Genomic DNA, 22,917 nt, shown 5'->3' with positions numbered 1-22,917 from the left:
TACCCACCCAGGGTGGTTGTGCAAATTTTTTGGCCATTAATATTGGGAAATCTGCTTAAAGTCCTCCAGTCTCCCTTTCACCTCATTTAACTCCTGATTTACTTTAAAAAAAGCTAATCTCAATAGGTGGTCCAGGTATGATGTGACATGACACAAGTGGGGGCCTTAACTCTTTTTTATATATATATATATATATATATATATATAAATATATATATATTATTTTAGCGAAAGAGGAATAGTCACATACAAAAACAAACTTTTTACATTGCCAGGAGTCCTACCCAAACAAATCATATTGATTAATAATAGTGCCTTTGTTTTTAATTGTATTTAAAATAGTGCCATATTAGTTAAATCAGACCAGTTGTTATGTAAATATGAATTTGACCTATAATTATTAGCAGTTTAATTAAATATACTAAATCCTTATCAATCTCATTTCTGAAATAAGTAATGATCAAAGCCATTCAATTGTACCACATGTCCTGTTTGTCAATCCAAAACATTACACTATAAATACAGGTAAAATATTTATGAAAAATGGTCTCCTTCTCCATTCCACAGAAATAACAATTATAATTCATATTCAGCTTGGATCTTTCCAAAACATTTGTACGTGTTCTCATTCATTAGGGCTATTCCTTCTATGAGTTCGCAGATGTCTTTTTAGACTTGATTTTAACTTCAAGTGAGTTCCACACAAATGACATTGAACTCCCTCCCCTGTATGAATCTTCATATGTGCTGTCAGGCTTCCCTTCAGACTGAAGCATTTGCCACATTCGTTACAGCGATGTGGTTTCTCCTCTGTGTGAGTCATCATATGCTTTGGAAGGCTTCCCTTGTCGCTGAAGCATTTGCCACATTCTTTGCATTGAAATGGTTTCTCCCCAGTGTGAATCCTCACATGCTTTATCAGGTCTCCCTTAAAGGTGTAGGCTTTGTCACATTCTTTGCACTGATGCGATTTCTCAGTGTGATTTTTCTGATGCACTTTCAGACCACCTGCAGTCGTCATGCATTTTCCACACACATCACATTTAAAAGCCTCCCCTGTATGAGTACCCATATGATTTTTCAGGATGGACTTGTGAAGGAAACGTTTGCCACATTCAGTGCAGCAGTGTTTTTTCTCCTCTGTGTGAAGCTTCATGTGCTGGGTCATATGGTCCTTCCGGATGAAACATTTCCCACAAGTGTCGCACATGTGTCGTCTCTCCTCACTGTGCCGATATTGCCGATGCCGTTGCAGATTACGTGCTTTCTCAAAGCATTTTCCACACACATCACATTTCAGATCAGGAAATTCACAGTTTTCTTTCTTTGGCTGTCCTGTTAGTCTCTCTTCACTGTGCAGATTTAGCTGATGCCTTTTCAGACTACGTGCTGCTGTAAAGCATTTCCCGCACACGTCACATTTCAGATCAGGCAACTTACTGGTTCCTTTCCTTGGCCGTCCTCTTCCTCTCTTTGATTTGAGAGGCTTTAATCCTGACAGTGGTATTCTACTCTCCACTCCATCCACGTTTCCATTTTCACTGTTGTCACTGTCTGGACTTACTTCAGAGGGGGGCTCATAGTCACTGGTTGATTCAGATTCTCTGTTGTGGCTCTCGCCATCAGATTCTGTTTGGTTCTCCACAGTTATGATGTTGAAAGAGTCCCACATAGACTCTTCGGTATCCGACTCCACCGGCCCCAGACCAGGGCTCCATTCCTGCTCAGGAATAACCTCTTCAGTGAGAGTGAGCTGCTGGAGGTCTGGAGAAAGAATCAAATGTATTTGTATTTATTTAACTAGGAAAGTCAGTTAAGAACATTCTTATTTACAATGACGGCCTACCCCGGACAAACCCTAACCTGTACGACGCTGGGCCAATTGTGCGCCACCCTATGGGACTCGCAATAACGTCAAGTTATGAAATAGCCTGGAATCGAACCAGGGTCTGTAGTGACACCCCTTGCACTGAGATGTAGTGTTTTAGCTCAGGAGCCCATCCACAAAATAAATGCCGAAATGGAAGAAATAGGACTACTTTGACTGATTTATCGTACTGAACACACGAGTCCCAGTAAAATATAATACCTTTTCAAAAACGGATTAAAGACCATTTAAGACAAAATGGCACATAGAACACTTTTTTAAAATGCATTTTCAATGGACAATGGCCACATTTTCTTTAAATATTTCGTCGTGAAATTGGTATGCTATTAAATTGTAATTAAAGTAATTGTACATGCTTGCTAGCTAACGTTATGTAGTTAGCTAGCCATACTGCTTGCGTATCCCCCACATCTTTTATTGCTACTCGTCAGTATATACTAATGTACTAATCAAAGCCTAAAATTGTAATGATTAATATTGGGCTACACTGTAAATGCATGTCAAACAGAGACACGTAGTCACAAACCTGCTAATCTTTGCAATTTTATCTCTGGTTTGAAAACCAAATCGAGCAGTCTTCGTAGACGTGCAACCGCCCGCTTCAAACGGGAGATTTCTCCCTGGTACTCTGCTATCGTTGTTTTAACTACCACGGATATCTCCAGGGGAACTGCAGCTAATTTTTCATCGAGAACCTCATTGAGTAGCTGTAGTTTAGACATTTTGGGGAGAAAAATAGTGGAAGAAGTTATTGATTTTTGTGCTGCTCAAGAGTTGCTATAGCTAGCTAGTTACAAAAACTGGTGCGAAGTAGGCCAGAATGACTAAGTACTTCCAGGTCTGATTTTTGGGAATATTTCAGAATAAGAGTCCTGTATCGTATCGTATCAAATAATGTTATTTGTCACATGCTTCGTAATCAACAGGTGTGGACTAACAGTGAAATACTTACTTACAGGCCCTTCCCAACAATGCAGAGTGATATATATATATATACTACTGGTCAAAAGTTTTAGAACACCTACTCATTCAAGTGTTTTTCTTTATTTTACTATTTTCTACATTGTAGAATAATAGTGAAGACATCAAAACTATGAACTAACACAAATGGAATCATGTAGTAACCAAAAAAGTGTTAAACAAATCAAAATATAATTTATATTTGAGATTCTTCAAAGTAGCCACCCTTTGCTTTGATGACAGCTATGCACACTCTTGGCATTCTCTCAACCAGCTTCATGAGGTAGTCACCTGGAATGAATTTCAATTAACAGGTGTGCCTTGTTAAAAGTTAATTTGTGAAATTTCTTTCCTTCTTAATGCGTTTGAGCCAATCAGTTGTGTTGTGACAAGGTGGGAGGTGGGTGGGGTGGTATACAGAAGATAGCCCTATTTGGTAAAGACCAAGTCAATATTATGGCAAGAACATCTCAAACAAGCAAAGAGAAATGGTAGTCCGTCATTACTTTAAGACATGAAGGTCAGTCAATCTGTAAAATTGAGAGAAGACGTACACTTTGAGGTGAAGGAGCTGGTTGTAGCCTGGGAGAACGCAGCTGAAGCCTTCATGGAGTGTTTGGAACAGGAGATCGCTGAGCTGAAGAAGAGCGAGGTTGAGCTGGAGAAGCTCACACAGAGGCTCACATCCATTTCCTGGAGGTAACCTCACTGAATGATTGTCTGTCTGTCTGTCATTGAAAAAGGTAGTCATTATTGTGGGGTGGGTTTCCCAAATCCTTCATAGGATGCTGGTAGTACGTATATAACATTATTTTACTTGCCAACCTAGACTCACATCTCTTGAACATCAAAGAGCTTCATTGATTGACTGTCAAACTCTCTTTCTCCTCCCCCTGTCAGAGTGATGCTTTACCATTTTTATTTCACCTTTATTTAACCAGGTACGCCAGTTGAGAACAAGTTCTCATTTACAACTGCGACCTGGCCAAGATAAAGCAAAGCAGTGTGACAAAAAAAACATACCAGAATACCATGCCGTATTCTGTGAATCGATTATACATTTAAAAGTGTTAGTCATTCAGCAGATGCTCTTATCTAGAGCAATTTACAGAAGCAATTCGGGTTAAGTGCCTTGCTCAAGGGGACAACAACAGATTTTTCACCTAGTCGGCTCAGGGATTCGAACCCGCAACTTTTTGGTCACTGGCCACAAAACTCTTAACCGCTATGCTACCTGCCGATGAATGAATCTCAGAGGGTTGACTGTCACAGATTAAGCTCTCTGTAGTCTAGATAGATTAGAGATTATTTCTCCCAAATCCTAGGATTGTGAAAATGGAAGTTCTCTCTGGGAATGTATTAATTTCTAATCTAGCTAATGTTTTAGAGGTATTACTTCTGAAGACAGCATAGGAGGAGAGTGAGAGTGTTTCTGTGTATTCGTTTTATTTCAGACTTTTATGCTACTGTACATAATTTGTAAGCCAGTGCCAATTATGAATGCAAAAACTATAAAAAATGCTTATGATAGGCCTACTACTATCAAAAAATTATTGTGATAAGTGGTTGTTTTACCTACCTTAGTTGACGGCACGGATTGTACAGTGCTCTGGATAGGTGTTTGCTAAATGACTAAAATGTAATGTAAAATGTCAGCATAACACATTACAAGGAAGCAAAATACAATTCAACATGTATTTATTTTTTCTAAATAGCTGACATTATTCCAGCAAAGTCCCATGAATTTCACATGTGAGGGTGGGTGGCAGGATAAGCCTACGACAAAGTTGTACATTCAAACTGTGGGTAGAATTAGAAACCCTGCATTTTCAATGGTCCTTTGCTGGATTGTTACAGAGAATATCTTCCTTATTTTTAGTCTGCTGGATTAAACCAAAGCAAGTATGTAATGACATCACCAGAGGGCAGCAATATACAGGGGAATGGGGGGAAATGTACTAGCCCTGAGTTGACCACAGTCAGGTTATGCCTGGATGTGAAGTGAAGTGTGCTCAAATGAGCCATCTCTGCATCTCTCCAATGGTTGGACAACACAATAAGGAATTTCTCACTTGGTTTTGATGTCTCTGGCATCACTGTACCTGGGACATCTAGCCTACATCTAGCTTTATCGGGGCGGCAGGTAGCCTAGTGGTTAAACCGTTGGACTAGTAACCGAAAGGTTGGAAGATCAAATCCCCGAGCTGACAAGGTAAAAATATGTCGTTCTGCCCCCGAACAAGGCAGTTCCTAGGCTGTCATTGAAAATAAAAATGTGTTCTCAACTGACTAGTTAAGGTAAAGTAAAACATGACTTGCCTAGTTAAATAAAAACCTATACATATTACCTAGACTAACCTGTGCCCCTGCACATTGACTCTGTACCACCTGTATATAGCCTCGCTACTGTTATTTTATTGTTGCTCTTTAATTATTATTATTTATTTTTTTACTTTAGTTTATTTGAGTAAATACTTTCTTAACACTTATTTTTCTTAAAACTGCATTGTTGGTTAAGGGCTTGTAAATAAGCATTTCACTGTAAGGTCTACCTACACCTGTTGTATTCGGTGCATGTGACAAATAACATTTGATTTGATGAGCATTTACGCTGTCGATCCTGCAGGCTGCATATAATATATTTAAGCAATAAGGCACGGGGGGGTGTGGTATATGGCCAATATACCATGGCCTGGATACAGCCCTTAGCGGTGGTATATTGGCCATATACCGCAAACCCCCGAGGTGCCTTATTGCTATTATAAACTGGCTACCAATGTAATTAGAGCAGTAAAAATACATATTTTGTTATACCTGTGGTATATGGTCTGATATACCGCGGCTATCAGCCAGTCAGCATTCAGGGCTCGAAACACCCAGTTAAAAAAAAAAATATATATATATATATATTCTGCAGGGTTGGGTAGGTTACTTTCTAAATGTAATCAGTTACTTTTAGATTACTTTCCCCTTAAGAGGCATTAGAAGAAGACAAAACATGTATGTTACCAATTGAACGACATCTATTGCAAGGATAAATCAATGTTAAAGTTTACATAGCTGGCCATACATGGATGTTACATTTTACTTTATGGTTTGGTTATGTAGGCTACTTCTAACCTATCGCTTTCTACCACATATAATAATACGATTCAATTATATCTTTATATTTATCATTTATAAGTCCAAAATGGATGTAGCAACTACATATTGTTCTTTTAAGTCTATAAAAAGTGTACGAGTTTGAGCATGTGTCCATTAAGCCTAAGGATAAAAACATTTTTATCACCATGAATTAGATTGAGCAATAAAAACCCCACTTTTATTCCATAGGCTGGGTTCCGCACTATGCAGCTGTCGTAAGAGCGCATTTTTCACTGACTGTCCACTGGTTTCAAAAACAATGTTTCATGGGCAGTTTAAACTTCTTGAATTCAACCATTATTTGGTTTAAATATCACACATTTAGATTTGTGAACAGCCATCCACAACAACCACAATCGGAAAGGCGCAAATAGCTAAATGAGAGAGTAGCAGCGTGATTCACGTCAATCCGCTTTGTAGATATCAATAATAAGGGTTGTCCGTATCGCTGTAGACTACACCATCCTTATCCTCACCATCTTACGCTGTAGACTGCTGTCATCCTTACCTCCAAGCGTGTATTCAAGTTAGATCATTTTTGGATGCCTACACCAGTCGCACCATTGGAAGAGATAGCTTGGACTGTAACCTACAAAAGCCTATTCCTATAATATTTTTTCCCGCGATCCATCAAATACATTTGGTGTGTCATCGTAGTGGTCTCTGACTAGTAGTCAGACTCGCTCAGGTGGAACAAATTTAAATTTGCGCATTTTTTCAATGCTGATTTGAATGTCACTGAGAAAACAGAGAAGTGTGAAATATTTTTTTTCGTAAACATTCTTTCTGAATATAAAAGTAATCCGATGGTTTTTCAAAAGTATCTGTAATCTGATTACAGTATTTTTGCTAGTAATGTAACGGATTACATGTAATCTGTATTTACTGTACCAGTCAAAAGTTTGGACACAGTTACTCATTCAAGGGTTTTTCTTTATTTTTAATATTTTCTACATTGTAGAATAATAGTGAAGACAACAACACTATGAAATGACACATATCGTATGATGTAGTAACCAAAAAAGTGTTGAACAAATCAAAATATATTTTAGATTTTAGATTCTTCAAAGTAGCCACCATTTGCCTTGATGACAGCTTTGCACACTCTTTCCATATTAGGTAAAGGGTTTGTGGAAGGAGGATCTCTCTCTCTCTCTCTCTCTGATATCTGTAGATACAGCATTTATACACTAAACAAAAATATAAACCAAACATGGGACCAACACTTTACATGTTGCGTTTATATTTTTGTTTAGTGTATATACACTCTACAGATATTAGAGAGAGAGAGACATCCTCCTTCCACAAACCCTTTACCTAATATGGAAATCAGTTCCATATTACAAACAAGACATTATCATGTCATGATCTCTTATGGATGGCATTTTGCTTTTCAGAGGTGAGAAGCCGGTCAATACAGTGTAGCTATATTACTGTGATTTGTTATTAGGCCTATGACAGACACTACTAAATATTAAAGTGTTTGAAACTGTTTGAAATGCAATGGATGAACTAGTAGGTTATTTCAGACATTTTAGACTACTGTTTTGTCCTAATACAACCCCACAATGATTGAATCCTACAAATCCCAGAATTCAGACGCCAAATAGTGTTTCGTCACGTGATTCATGAAAACGTCAAGGTGTGTTTTGTAGCACGAGAGTGGCGCAAAATGTTTTTCCTTTGAACTGGCAGAGGCATGAAGTGGTTCTTCTATAATTAGCGACCTGGATGAAAACATAAAGACACATTTCGTAATTTCCAGAGGACAACTGTTGAAACCAAGACGAAGATCTATTTAGCGGTAGGAGGATGGAGATTGAGAAGAGGACAAATGGATTTGAGTACACTGATCGGAGCAAGTCAATTAATGGTATGTCGCCTCTATCATTTATTTTCCATTGTGAAATTAACCATAACTCCACGTTCCCAAACACCCATGTAGCCTAATTTCTCAAATTAAAGCAGAAGCTGAGGCTATAGCCACGGTGATGTTGGCAAAGTGGTTGCCCATTTATAACGCTCTGACTCCCCAACCCAAATAAAGTGCAAGGACAACATTAAAGTGAACGACTCTATGATGTGAAACCATTGTCACATTGACTGGGGTGGGCTGACAGCCTAATTGTGATATTCCTCGTTGATTTTACAGTGAGGTAGTTTAGTATGCTTCAAGCAGAATCAGCAAAATCCACCTAATTAAAAAGACTTGTAGGCTACACCTACTTTTTGTATAAGCTGTATCAACATCCATAATTAGTCAATGCAGATGGTTAAATATGAGTAATTATTCTACTGTCACAAATAGGAAGAACTGGTCTTGAAATTACTTGAAAGGTTATGATGGTGATTAGTGTGCAACACCTACTAATTATTCTGTTTATTGATCTCTTTAATTTGCCTATCATTAAGTAAAAATACAATTGAATAAATGTAACATTAGACCACTCAGATTATTCCAGGTCTGATTAGTCTCTTCCAAGATTGAATCATTTCATTTTTGGGGGTGGATCATCTTAGGCCATAACACAAATTTGACACATTCTTTGTATGCATTTTGGATGTCTCTATTACAATTAAATGGTATTGTAGGCATTTAATGTTAACTAAGGGCAATTCCATGGTAACAGAGTGACGCTGAGACAGATGTTTCACTTTTTAAATGTATGTCAAACAAAAACCAATGATTGCAAAGTTAAACCATACAATACTATGCACAGGGACTACTTTGAACATTTTACAAAACATTTTTTACTTTAAGAACATTGCAGATGCAAAGTTTGGTAACAGAATGGCAGCAAAAGCCGTCATTCTATGGCGAAACTTTGCATCCGCACCATTCTAAAAGTAAATAGGTTTTTGGAAGAGTTTTAGTCCTTGTGCATAGAGTTATGGTTTGTTTAACTTTGCAATCATTGATTTTAGTTTGACAAACATTTTAAAGTGAAAAATCTCTCTAAGCATGACACTGTTAATGTGGAATTGCCCTCAAGCTACAAGGACATGTCTCTCAATTGTGGTGTTACCAGACGTAACCTGCAGATCAAAGCCTCAAAAATAACTTGTTTTTCTAGTTTATTTCTGTAAGATAGACCAACCAGTAGGAGGGCTACAGCTGCTGAAAACAAATTATGTTTGTGTCATTCTACAAATAGAGTGCATTTTAGGAAGTGTAATTTAAAAATGAATAAATAAATTCACCAAATGTTAACATTCTGTCATGAATAGGACTGTGGCGGTCATTACATTTTGTCAGCTGGTAATTGTCTAGAAAATAATTGCCAGTCTTACGGTAATTGACCGTTAATTAACATAAACATGTTGAGCATCTCCTGGCTTCCACACATAGTCTGCAAGCCACTGATGCAGACCTTTGGAACATCTACATAAAAAAAGTCTACATCAATTTAATATAGCATATACATCACAATACATTTATTATTTATTTTAGACAGCTCTAAAGAAACATGATATTAAGAAAATGTAGTCTATTTCAAAAGAACAGAATAGCATACTCTGAGATGTCCTTACGTTTGGCTATGCCTTATGGCTGTGGGCTACATGAGTTCATTTAGCAGACAAGATTTGCTAAGAATTCCGTGGCGTTATTTTAAGAATGAACAATACAATTGAACATAAAATAGAAAGGATATTTTCCGCAAACGATTTGCGAGGGAGTACGCACATGTGGCTATTCTGTGTTGATTGGTTAACAAAGAAACAGGTCCTCCTATATGCTTAATTTAGTTATTTATGCAAATGTAGCTGTGATATAAACGTTGGGCTATATGTTTTGATTTTTAAAACATTCTAAGGCTGCATGATGCGACTCTAGTGATGATTTTTCTTTAAGTTGCTGCACACACTTCATCAGTCTCTCATTCACAATTTGACGAGGACTTGATAATATTCTCACCAGGCCTCAAATTTCCCGTTGGCATCCCCCTTGTGTGGCCGTAATGCCCCCTAAAAAAATCCATGCGTTTTGCTGCCAAAGTGGCCCTTGTGACCTTAGGCTGAATATAATAATATTAATTCCCTTCTCCCGGCTGCCAATTGCCGTGCTCTGAAGCACCTCTCACTCACATAGCTGTCTCAGATATCTCAATTGTTATTAGCCAATGCCTGTCACGTGATCGGGTCCTTCTCAAAGGCATCTGAAGTAGGCTACAATTGAAGACAGACACATCAGGGACGCAACTGTGTGCTTCCTTCTTATCGAATTCCGAGGCGCATATTAAAGATGCTAAAGAACTGTCCACGTTCACGTTTCTTCAGCCAACAAGATGAGTAGGTCTAACGAACAGCAAAAGCACTAGCCTATGTCAATCTACTATCCCCCATAGTACAAAAGTTGACATATTCTGTGCGAGAAATAAATATTCCAAACATAGTCTGGGACAGTTGTGGGATGCGATAGATCCCAATTGAATACAATCAATAGCATCAAAAAACCTTTTAAAGCAAAGAGGCTGATCGTTTGGCTTAACATTTTTATAAACTATTAAGCTGTTTCATCACGTTATAAGTGCAGCAATGCGCACACGGCAGTAGGCTATAAGTGCAGATGTAAAAAAAAAAAAAATGCAATCAATTAGCAGGAAAACACCATTCTCAGAAGTGACCGCAAATGCCATTACGCATGTAATGCTTTATTATAAAGGTACAGTTTTATGGTGAAAATGATCTAAACCTAACTTTAAACTCACGCGTCGCCTATGTATGCCGGTTAGGCTCTACACTGGTTGTAAAGCGAATTGTGTTATTTAGTTTTTTGGCCACTTTAGTTGTGATACAAACCTTATCAGTCTACATGAGGTGTGTGACTATGATTTGAAAAGTCGCAAAAAAAAGACGTGCTGTTCCTTGCAATACTGCACCCGCTGGGCATCATTCACAGGTGATAATACATAATTCACAAGTGAAAGGCTAAAATTGTCACCCCATCAGACTATTCTTAGTTTAATGTTGTCTTTACATATACTGAATAATAAACAGTACCAGTCAAAAGTTTGGACACACCTACTCATTCAAGGATTTTTCTTTTATTTGTACTATTTTATACATTGTAGAATAACAGTGAAGACATCAAAACTAGGAAATAACACATGGAATCAGGTAGTAACCAAAAAAGTGTTAAACAGATCTAAATATATTTTATATTTGAGATTCTTCAAAGTAGCCACCCTTTGCCTTGACAGCTTTGCATCCTCTTGGCATTCTCTCAACCAGCTTCACCTGGAATGCTTTTCCAACATTCTTGAATGATTTCCCACATATGCTGAGCACTTGTTGGATGCTTTTCCTTCACTCTGCGGTCCAACTCATCCCAAACCATCTACATTCAAATCAAATTTTATTGGTCACATACACGTGTTTAGCAGATGTTATTGCAGGTGTAGCGAAATGCTGGTGCGTATAGCTCCGACAGTGCAGTAAATTCTAACAAGTAATATCTAACAGTTTCACAACATATACACGTACATCTAAGTAAGGAATGGATTAAGAATATACGTATATGTCAGAGCGGCATTGGACTAAGATTGGCATAGTATAGAATACAGTACATACATATGAGATGGTTGATGCAATATTTACACACAATTAAAGTGACTAAGATACCGTAGAGTACAGAGATACCGTAGAGTACAGTTTTCACAGATGAGATGAGTAATGCAAGATACGGAGACAATATTAAAGTGGCTACTGTTTCATTTCCTGGAAGTGGCCAGTGATTCCTAATCTAGGTATATAGGCAACAGCCTCTGATGTGCTGGAGATGGCTGTTAACAGTCAGTGGTGCAGTATAGAATGCAATACAGTATATACATATGAAATGTGTGATGCAATATGTAAACACAATTGAAACCTGCCTAAGATACTGTAGATTAGTGTGGAGTGAAGTTTATACATCTGAGATGAGTAACTCTAGATACGCAACATTTATTAAAGTGGCTAGTGATCAATTTCTAAAAGTGGCCAGTGATTCCTAATCTGTCTATAGGCAGCTGCCTATGATGTGCTAGTGATGGCTGTTTAGCAGTCTGATGGCCTTGAGATAGAAGCTGTTTTTCAGTCTCTCGGTCCCAGCTTTGATGCACCTGTACTGACCTTGCCTTCTGGATGGTAGGCGGGATAACAGGCAGTGGCTCAGGTGGTTGATGTTCTTGATGATCTTTTTGGCCTTCCTATGGCATCGAATGCTGTAGGTGTCCAGGAGGGTGGGAAGTTTGATCCCGGTAATGCGTTGGTCAGACCACCACTCTGGAGAGCTTTGCGGTTGTAGGCGGTGCAGTTGCCGTACCAGGCTGTGATACAGCCTGACAGGATGCTCTCAATTGTGCATCTGTAAAAGTTTGTGAGAGTTTTAGCCTCGAAGTTGAAGAGGCACTGTTGCGCCTTCTTCACCACACTGTCTGTGTGGGTGGACCATTTGTTTGTCAGTGATGTGTACACTGAGGAACTTGAAGCTTTCCACCTTCTCCACTGCGGTCCCATCGATGTGGATGGGGGGTGCTCCCTCTGCTGTTTCCTGAAGTCCACGATCAGCTCCTTTGTTTTGTTGACGTTGAGTGAGAGGTTATTTTCCTGGAACCACACTCCCAGAGCCCTCACCTCCTCCCTGTAGGCTGTCTCATTGTTGTTGGTAATCAAGCCTACTACTGTCTTGTCGTCTGCAAACTTGATGATTGAGTTGGATATGTGCTTGGCCACGCAGTCATGGGTGAACAGGTAGTACAGGAGGGAACTGAGCACGCACCCTTGTGGGGCCACAGTGTTGAGGATCAGCGAAGAGGTGTTGTTTCCTATCTTCACCACCTGGGGGTGACCCGTCAGGAAGTCCAGGACCCAGTTGCACAGGGCGGGGTTCAGACCCAGGGCCTCGATCTTGATTATGAGCTTGGAGGGTACTATGGTGTTGAATGCTGAGCTATAGTCAATGAACAGCATTCTTACATAGGTATTCCTCTTGTCCAGACCGGACAGGGCAGTGTGGTGGTGATTGCATCAACTGTGGATCTATTGGGGCGGTAAGCAAATTGCTACCACAGTAATTGAGTTGAGGCCGGGTGATTGTGGAGGCCAGGTCATCTGATGCAGCACTCCATCACTCTCCTTCTTAGTCAAATAGCCCTTACATAGCCTGGAGGTGTGTTGGGTCATTGTCCTGTTGAAAAATTGATAGTCCCAATAAGCGCAAGCCAGGTGGGATGGTGTATCGCTGCAGAATGCTGTGGTAGCCATGCTGGTTAAGTGTACCTTGAATTCAAAATAAGTCACTGACAGTGTCACCAGCAAAGCACCATCACACCTCCTCCTCCTCCGTGCTTCACGTTGGGGACCACACATGCAGAGATAATCTGTTCACCTACTCTGTGTTTTACAAAGACACAGCGGTTGTAACCAAAAATCTCAAATTTGGACTCGTCAGACCAAAGGACAGATTTCCACCAGTCTAATGTCCACCGGTCCAAGCAAGTTTTTTTTTCTTATTGGTGTCCTTTAGTAGTGATTTCTTTGCAGAAATTTGAACATGAAGGCCTGATACACAGTCTCCTTTGAACAGTTGATGTTGAGATGTCTGTTACTTGAACTCTGTGAAGCATTTATTTTGTCTGCAATTTCTGAGGTGTAGTTAACTCTAATTAAGTTATCCTCTGCAGCAGTTGTAACTCTGGGTCTTTGTTTCCTGTGGTGGTCCTCTTGAGAGCCATTTTCATCATAGCGCTTGATGGTTTTTGCGACTGTACTTGAAGAAAGTTATTGAAGAAATTACTTGATATCTTAAAGTAATGATGGACTGTCGTTTCTTTTTGCTTATTTAAGCTGTTCTTGCCATAATATGGACTTGGTCTTTTACCAGATAGGGCTTTCTTCTGTATACTACCCCTACCTTGTCACAACACAACTGATTGGCTCAAATGCATTAAGAAGGAAAGAAATTCCACAAATTAACTTACAACAAGGCATACCTGTTAATTGAAATGCATTCCACATGACTACCTCACGAAGCTGGTTGAGAGAATGCCAAGAGTGTGCAAAGCTGTCATCAAGGCAAAGGGTGGCTACTTTTTTAAGAATTTCAAATATAAAATATTTTTATTTGTTTAACAATTTTTTGGTTACTACATGATTCCATATGTGTTGGTTCATAGTTTTGATGTCTTGACTATTATTCTACAATGTAGAAAATAGTAAAAATAAAGAAAAACCTTTAACTGAGTAGGTGTGTCCAAACTTTTGACTGGTACTGTATGTGTGAAATGAGTTTTGATTTAGAATGGACCATTATCATGCACCTGTCTCAAAATGGGGGCAGGGGGAAAAAGACATGCTATCGCTTTTCCCTTGGTAAATTTTCATGCCAGCCAGGTAGGCTATACTCCTGTTGTAAAGCGAAGCAATGTGCTTAATATTAGGAAAGTTGAGAAATAGATATATTAGGCCTAGCCTATAGAAAGCTGGTGGGTTTATCTTTTTAGTAGAGGCCATCACTGTTTTCTCACGCAATTGCATATTCTATAGAAATGTTGCACAACATGATCTCATGGGCTCTCATGAAGTGTTTGATTTGATTTCCGATTACATTTTCATTGATGTCAGAGTGATTAGAGGGACAGTAGAGTGCTGAGTACCAGGCAGTTAGCAAGTTTGGTAGGCTACTAATGACCATCAGCAGCATCAAAGCATGGAGAAGCCTTATTACCATGACTAAACGGTCATGTGGAATTTGACTGCGTTAACCCCTTCCTGTTGCACACAACAAGCTTCCATTTCCCCCTGTCACAAAGGGAGTTTTATTTAACCTTTAACTAGGCAAGAGTTTATGGCTGATTTAACATGTAATCGTCAAACCTGTGAATTCTATAGTATTTTTTTCTTAATTTAATCTTGAGATGGCAAAACATGTTTGTTAACAAAGTTGAACATGTGCTCTTCATGACTAGGGCTGTTACGGTGACAGTATTACTGCCACACTGGCAGTCACGAGTCATTAACAAAAAATAAAAACATTTCGAGCCTATCTTTCTATTGATAACTGGGTTGACATTTTATCCTCGACACTTACAGTTTTTTAATAATTTAAAAAGGAGTAGTTTTACCATATTAAAATGAGAGTTACGTTCACGTTACAGGGTTGACCATAAACCTGAGGGTCAAATGTAAATTAATCACTAATCAAAGATCTCCAGGAATTACTTTCCCAAAGCAACAAATTAACCAATACTTTACAGTGATGGTGAAAACCTGTGAAAATCTTGGGGTTAAGTGAGTTAAAAATTTGGACAAATGTTATGTGGGACATGTCAATATTGATATTTTCAGAGAAAACTGTTAAATTATTTTTATGAAAAGACACGGCTATTGGAATAGTTTAATATGGTTTAGTTAGAGCATAAATGTATGTGATCGAACTGTTAAAATAAAATGTGCAAATGTAAGTAAAATGCACACATACAAATAACAAAACGTCTCTCTCTTCATATGGACCGACCACTAAATGTTTTTCTAATTAAGATTTTAGTGTATATGATTGAATGCTAGCCTACTATTTTCTTACCATGAGTGTAGGTTATTATTTATGCTCTGTACAAATGTGTAGTCATTTTCTTAATTGAAACATTTTATATTGTCTCTTACTAATTTGAGGTAAATGGTTATTTTCGGGGGAATTCTCTGCCATCGCGTTAACTCCTGTACCTCATGTATTATTTGACTCATTTTTCAGAATCCTTTTTTTTTGGACATTGAAGTCACATTACATGATCATGACTCATAACAAAATCGAACATCAACAATTCAAACTCTGCATGTTTAAGCTTTGTAATTTGAATGTAACATGTTTACATTTTCTTAATCATTGTTTTAGCTTCTGGTATGGTAAATTATACACTGACTATGGAGCAAGTTCCCCACTTTAAACTACTGATCAGCCAAGGAAATAGAGCTGAACAATGATGCATGGATTTCTTGTAAGAATCTCTCTCTCTCGTCTGTGTGTGTGTGTGTTTCTCTCTCAATATGTGTGTTCAGTCCTGCTCCTGCTATATCTGATAGGTCAAGGATATAATGTGACACTATGTATCTCTCTCTGTGTGGTCGTTGTGCGTGTGTCTCTGTGTGCTAGCCTGGAGGAAAAAGCCTGGCAGATGTTTGAGATGTAGCCGGCGAGTCTCTCTCGCTCTCTCTCTCTCTGTGTGTGTGTGTGTGTGTGTGTGTGTGTGTGTGTGTGTGTGTGTGTGTGGGGGGGGGGGCGACTGCAGGGACATGTTGATCTCTCTCCCCCCTCTGGGAAATAGTTGTTCAACTGTTGAGGCCACGGGGGTGGAATGACATAGAGGGGGTTCTCTTCTCCATTTCGCCCCCTCTCCCCTCATCAATCCTGTTGAGGCTTTCTGAACAATGATAGAGGCATACAGTACGGGGGAAGCAGTCTATTTTAGGGAGGAGAGAGAGAGGTTTTCCTCCGTCTGCATTGTGAGGAGTAGCTTAGATCTGGTCAATCACACTTCAGCATGCTACTGCTATGGCAGCGACTCCGCATGCACGCACACACCCACTGTCTTATAATCCATCTATGTCACAGATCGCTGCGTGAAGTCTGTTCCCCCTTTATTTAACTTAGGTCATTTTTAACCATGATGGCGTCATGAGCAGTGTTTTCATAATGACTTGAATTTAAAATGATCATTCACACTGACCATTATTCATCCATAACTTTTCATCAATGACTTTTCATTCATGCATGTTGCAATTCATATTCTTTCACTTTCTCTTTGTCTATGAACTTGCAGCCTTTCTCTTCCAGAAAATGTTATTTGTTTCGCAAACAAATGGCTTTGTCAACCTGTTTTCTAGTAGAACTTTATTTTATCGTCTAACAGCTTCTAGTAGAATTATATTTTGTGGAGTCAAATATTTGATCACTGCCATGAGATCGCATAGATTAGAAGGTGTCCTGCTAGAGTGACTTTGTGTTTTCATCTGATGCCAAGAGTAGATAATGTGCTTTGCTTTTTCAGCATTGTGTTCATTAGGGGACGCAATAGAAAACAAAAATTGTTTCTTATTTGTCCTTGAGGTCCCCTGTTTCAGTCCATTTTCATTCATGCAGTACCCACAAAACACCAGTCTCAACGTCAACAGTGAAGAGGCGACTCCGGGATGCTGGCCTTCTAGGCAGAGTTCCTCTGTCCAGTGTCTGTTCTTTTGCCCATCTTAATATTTTATTTTTATTGGCCAGTCTGAGATATGGCTTTTTCTTTGCAACTCTGCCTAGAAGGCCAGCATCCCGGAGTCACCTCTTCACTGTTGAAACTGGTGTTTTGCGGGTACTATTTAATGAAGCTGCCAGTTGAGGATTTGTGAGGCGTCTGTTTCTCAAACTAGATACTCTAATGTTCTTGTCCTCTTGCTCAGTTGTGCACCGGGGCCTCCCACTCCTTTCTATTCTGGTTAGGGCCAGTTTGCGCTGTTCTGTGACGGGAGTAGTACACAGCGTTGTGTGAGATCTTCAGTTTCTTGGCAATTTCTCACATGGAATAGCCTTCATTTCTCAGAACAAGAATAGACTGATGAGTTTCTTTGTTTCTGGCCATTTTGAGCCTTTAATCAAACCCACAAATGCTGATGCTCCAGATACTCAACTAGTCTAAAGAAGGCCAGTTTTTTATTGCTTTTTTAATCAGAACAACAGTTTTCAGCTGTATTAACATAATTGAAAAAGTGTTTTCTAATGATCAATTAGCCTTTTTAAAATGATAAACTTGGATTAGCTAACACAACATGCCATTGGAACACAGGAGTGATGGTTGCTGATAATGGCCTATGTAGATATTCCATAAAAAATCACCTGTTTCCAGCTACAATAGTCATTTACAACATTAACAATGTTTACACTGTATTTCTAATCAATTTGATGTTATTTTAATGGACAAAAAATGTACTTTTATTTAAAAAACAAGGACATTTCTAAGTGACCCCAAACTTTTGAATGGTAGTGTAAATGGTTGAGATGCCCATTAACAATGCCGTGCAATTAAATCTATATATTACCTTCTCTAGCGGCCCAAGGTCTACAGCTCCTTATGGACATGAACATGACAAGCGAGACACACACACAATCCACCTCCTACCTCAGCGAGTTGGCCTTTCATCAGGTCCACAACAGCTGAATGGCGTCCTGGACCCTCTAATGGTGTTGCTATTGGAAACTCTCTCTCCAGTTCTGGATATCCCCCCTGTGCATACCAGTGTGTGCAAGCCGCAGCCTTGACCTCCCACCCCTGCTTGACCCCTCAGATAGCACAGCAAAGCGGTCATAGGGGGCACGTATCGAGCAACAGCATTTACATGATCATCCAACCTATTTGACTTTGGCCTTGTCTTGAAGGTTGCTTTATGTCCGTGCTACGATATGTTTTAGCAGTGAATGCTATTCAGACCCATGTAGGATGGATGGAATTCTATTCAGAGCTGTATAGAATGGATGGAACTCCATTCAGACCCATATAGAATGGACGGAACTCCAGGGTTTCTTTCTGTAAAGAAAAGTGTTTTTTCGGTCCGGCTATGTCCCAAAAATACTTTTTGGAATGTAAATTTTTTTTTCAGTGGAAACTTAAACAACTAAAATCAGATATAAAGTATGTTGAAAAGATAATGGACCAATATAATTTTTAAATAAGATCATTTTTGAGAACCAACAATCACCAATATAAAAGCTATACAGTCAGGGAAATCTAAAATTCCAAAAATGATGTATTCCGCAGTATTTTTGTCATTGTATTGGGCTCCTTTGAATTTTATGTTTGAGTCACTCGGCTAGCATAAGCCATGGCAAAATATGTAGAATTTAAGTTTATTTTATTTTATTTCACCTTTATTTAACCAGGTAGGCCAGTTGAGAACATGTTCTCATTTACAACTGAGACCTGGCCAAGATAAAGCAAAGCAGTGCGACAAAAACAACAACACAGCGTTACACATGGGATAAACAAACACAGTCAATAACACAATAGAAACATCTGTATACAGTGTGTGCAAATGAAGTAAGGAGGTAAGGCAATAAATAGGCCAATAGTGGCGAAGTAATTACAATTTAGCAATTTACACTGGAGTGATATATGTGCAGATGAGGATGTGCAAGTATAAATACTGGTGTGCAGAAAAACAAACAATTATGGGGATGAGGTAGGTTGCTGGTTGGATGGGCTATTTACAGATGGGCTGTGTACAGCTGCAACGATCAGTAAGCTGTTGTGACAGCTGACACTTAAAGTTAGTGAGGGAGATATAAGTCTCCAACTTCAGTGATTTTTTGGGGGGGGATTTTTAACATTTATTTTTTGCAATTCGTTCCAGTCATTGGCAGCAAAGAACTGGAAGGAAAGGCGGCCAAAGGGGGTGTTGGCTTTGGGGATGACCAGTGAAATATACCTGCTGGAGCGCGTGCTACGGGTGGGTGTTGCTATAGTGACCAGTGAGCTGAGATAAGGCGGAGCTATACCTAGCAAAGACATATAGATGACCAGGAGCCAGTGGGTTTGGCGACGAATATGTCGCGAGGACCAGCCAACGAGAGCATACAGGTCGCAGTGGTGGGTAGTATATGGGGCTTTGGTGACAAAACGGATGGCACTGTGATAGACTGCATCCAATTTGCTAAGTAGAGTGTTGGAGGCTAATTTGTAAATGACATCGCCGAAGTCAAGGATCGGTAGGATAGTCAGTTTTACAAGGGTAAGTTTGGCAGCAGGAGGCTTTGGAGGCTTTGTTGCGAAATAGGAAGCCAATTCTAGATTTAACTTTGGATTGGAGATGCTTAATGTGAGTCTGGAAGGAGAGTTTACAGTCTAGCCAGACACCTAGGTATTTATAGGTTGTCCACATATTCTAAGTCAGAACCATCCAGAGTAGTGATGCTAGTCGGGCGTGCAGGTGTGGGCAGCTATCGGTTGAAGAGCATGCATTTTGTTTTACTAGCATTTAAAAGCAGTTGGAGTCCACGGAAGGAGTGTTGTATGGCGTTGATGCTCGTTTGGAGGTTTGTTAACACAGTGTCCAAAGAAGGGCCAGATGTATACATAATGGTGTCGTCTGCATAGAGGTGGATCAAAGAATCACCCGCCGCAAGAGGGACATCATTGATATATACAGAGAAAAGAGTCGGCCTGAGAATTGAACCCTGTGGCACACCCATAGAGACTGCCAGTGGTCCGGACAACAGGCCCTCCGATTTGACACACTGAACTCTATCTGAGAAGTAGTTAGTGAACCAGGCGAGGCAGTCATTTGAGAAACCAAGGCTGTTGAGTCTGCCGATTAGAATACGGTGATTGACAGAGTCGAAAGCCTTGGCCAGGTCAATGAAGACGGCTGCACAGTACTGTCTTTTATTGATGGCGGTTACGATATCGTTTAGGACCTTGAGCGTGGCTTCAAGTAAAGTAGCTTTAAAACTGCACGTTTCTCTCCGACCACATGGCAAATGTGTAGAATTGCTGGAAATTAGCTTTAAAACAGCAACATTTCGTCATTGCGGCCAATAGGAGGGCCTATAATATTTCCGGTCAGCGACCGCACCAGTGGTCATGCCCACAGCCATGCCCCCTCCAACCCCACCACCTAAGCCCAATTTTGACCCAGAAAAAAACAGAACCATATAGAATGGATGGAGCTCAATTGTTAAACTACCAATAATGCTAAGGAGTGGACCTCATTGGCTTTGTAGAGTGCTTGTCTGCTTTGTGGTACCCACATCCTCTACTCTGACTGACTGTGAAGTGTATTGATGTGTACATGTAAAATATTGTTTAACAGTGTTGCAGGTAGAAACGTAAAGTATAGAACAGACAAATTACTGTGACATTTTTTGTGGCATAGAGAATTTCGGTTTTACAATTGCGTTTTCCCAAATCCTGAACAACCGTAGGCCTACACAAAACAAAGTAGGTATGCTTTTTAAGCAGCCTTTCAAAGAAACAAATTAATAGTAAACTTAAGACCATTTGAAAATGTCAATCCCCCCCCCCACACAAACATCTCAACTATGGATCGGTTGTCTTTAAATCGTTTTGTGTCAGTGACAGAGAAAGAAGCACCACGGCTGGTCATTTCTTTGGAGAAGGAGGGATTGAAGGTGATAAATGAGATATACACCTTCCATTCAAAGGCACTTCAATCTTTTGTCTTGTCACCCTCTGAATGGTACTCATACACAATCCATGTCTCAAGGCTTAAAAATCCTTCTTTAACCCGTCTCCTCTCCTTCATCTACACTGATTGAAGTGGATTTAACAAGTGACATCAATAAAGGATCATAGCTTTCACCTGGTCAGTCCATGTTTTGGAATGAGTGGGTGTTTTTAATGTTTTTGTACACAACACTAAAACTGTGTTGTGTTACTGTAGAACGCCATTGTCAGTTGGTACAGTAACAATAGGCAGAGAAATCCCTAGCTGCACCCTTTGTCAGGGATCTGGGATTTTCAACAACTGGGCCATAAATCCCCCCTCTGACTCTATGCTAATTTTGGCTAGAGGGAGGTGTTTTGCGGGTCCTCATAAAACAATGAACTTGGCTACTAATAACGACAATGTCCTTTGGGGCATCGTCAAATAGTCTTCTGGCTCTTATTTTTTTAATCACAATAAAATGCTGAGGGACAGGAACTCTCTTCCTCTATGGCTGTAAAGCCACTTGAACTGTCAAACCTCTGTTCCTCAGCGACTTGAACTGTAAAACCTCTGTTCCTCAGCGACTTGAACTGTAAAACCTCTGTTCCTCAGCGACTTGAACTGTCAAACCTCTGTTCCTCAGCGACTTGAACTGTCAAACCTCTGTTCCTCAGCGACTTGAACTGTCAAACCTCTGTTCCTCAGCGACTTGAACTGTCAAACCTCTGTTCCTCAGCGACTTGAACTGTCAAACCTCTGTTCCTCAGCGACTTGAACTGTCAAACCTCTGTTCCTCAGCGACTTGAACTGTAAAGGGGTCTTGCAACCTTGAATGCTGAAGGTGAGAGGCACCACAGCATTTAAGAACTTCTGTGTTGGGGAACTGGGAAGACTGCTCTTGATCTCCAACCAGGAGACCAAAAGAAGTCTTTCCCATGATGTCTTGATCTTGTCACATAAAGCTGGAAAAAAAATAAACGCAACAATTTCAACGATTTTACTGAGTAATAGTTCATATAAGGAAATCAGTCAATTGAAATACATGATTTAGTCCCTAATCTATGGATTTCACTTGATTGGTCAGGGGCACAGCCATAGGTGGGCTTGGGAGGGCATAGACCCACCCATTAGGGAGCCAGGCCCAGACAATCAGAATGAGTTTTTTCACCACAAAAGGGCTTTATTACGGACAGAAATACTTCAGTTTCATCAGCTGTACGGGTGGCTGGTATCAGATGATCCCGCAAGTGAAGAAGCCGGATGTGGAGGTCCTGGCTGGCGTGGTTACACGTGGTCTGCGGTTGTGAGGCCGATTGGACGCACTGCCATATTCTCCAAAATAAAGTTGGAGGCGGCTTATGGTAAAGAAATTAATATAACATTTTCTGGCAACAGCTCTGGTGGACATTCCTGCAGTCAGCATGCCAATTGCATGCTCCCTCAAAACCTGAGACTTCCATGGCGTTGTATTGTGTGACAAAACTGCAAATGTTAGTGGCCTTTTGTTGTCCCCGGCACAAGGTGCACCTGTGTAATTATCATGCTGTTTAATCAGCTTCTTGATCTGCCACACCTGTCAGGTGGATGGGTTATCTTGGCAAAGGAGAAATGCTCTCTAACAGGGATGTAAACAAATTTGTGCACAAAATTTAAGAGAAATAAGTAACAAAAAGCTGGTTTTTATCTGGTTATAACAAGAGACCAGTTGGTTATAATCTACTTATATGTCCAACATATGTCTTTCC

The 22,917-nt window shown here is 39.8% G+C and overlaps 1 protein-coding gene across 1 annotated transcript; it reads right to left on the bottom strand.

Annotated features, from left to right (window-relative positions):
* Positions 1-469: 469 nt before the first annotated feature.
* On the bottom strand, positions 470-2,694 carry LOC120025468 (zinc finger protein OZF-like). The gene is made up of 2 exons (XM_038970023.1): positions 2,415-2,694; positions 470-1,764 (listed from the first exon to the last, which is right to left on the bottom strand). Exons 1-2 carry the CDS (start codon positions 2,608-2,610, stop codon positions 626-628), a joined length of 1,335 nt encoding a protein of 444 aa, XP_038825951.1. The 5' UTR covers positions 2,611-2,694; the 3' UTR covers positions 470-625.
* Positions 2,695-22,917: the final 20,223 nt, after the last annotated feature.

This window comes from Salvelinus namaycush, chromosome 31, assembly GCF_016432855.1.
Source record: "Salvelinus namaycush isolate Seneca chromosome 31, SaNama_1.0, whole genome shotgun sequence".
Lineage (NCBI taxonomy): Eukaryota > Metazoa > Chordata > Actinopteri > Salmoniformes > Salmonidae > Salvelinus > Salvelinus namaycush.
The sequence above is the reverse complement of the archived record's forward strand: the minus strand, read 5'-3'. Positions and strand labels throughout refer to the sequence as shown.

What these genes read in the sequence shown, in the direction of transcription:
- LOC120025468 (XM_038970023.1), bottom strand. Translation starts at nt 2,610, where the DNA reads ATGTCTAAACTACAGCTACTCAATGAGGTTCTCGATGAAAAATTAGCT. An exon ending in AAAATTGCAAAGATTAGCAG is followed by an intron (nt 1,765 to 2,414) that starts GTTTGTGACTAC and finishes TTCTTTCTCCAG; the next exon opens with ACCTCCAGCAGCTCACTCTC.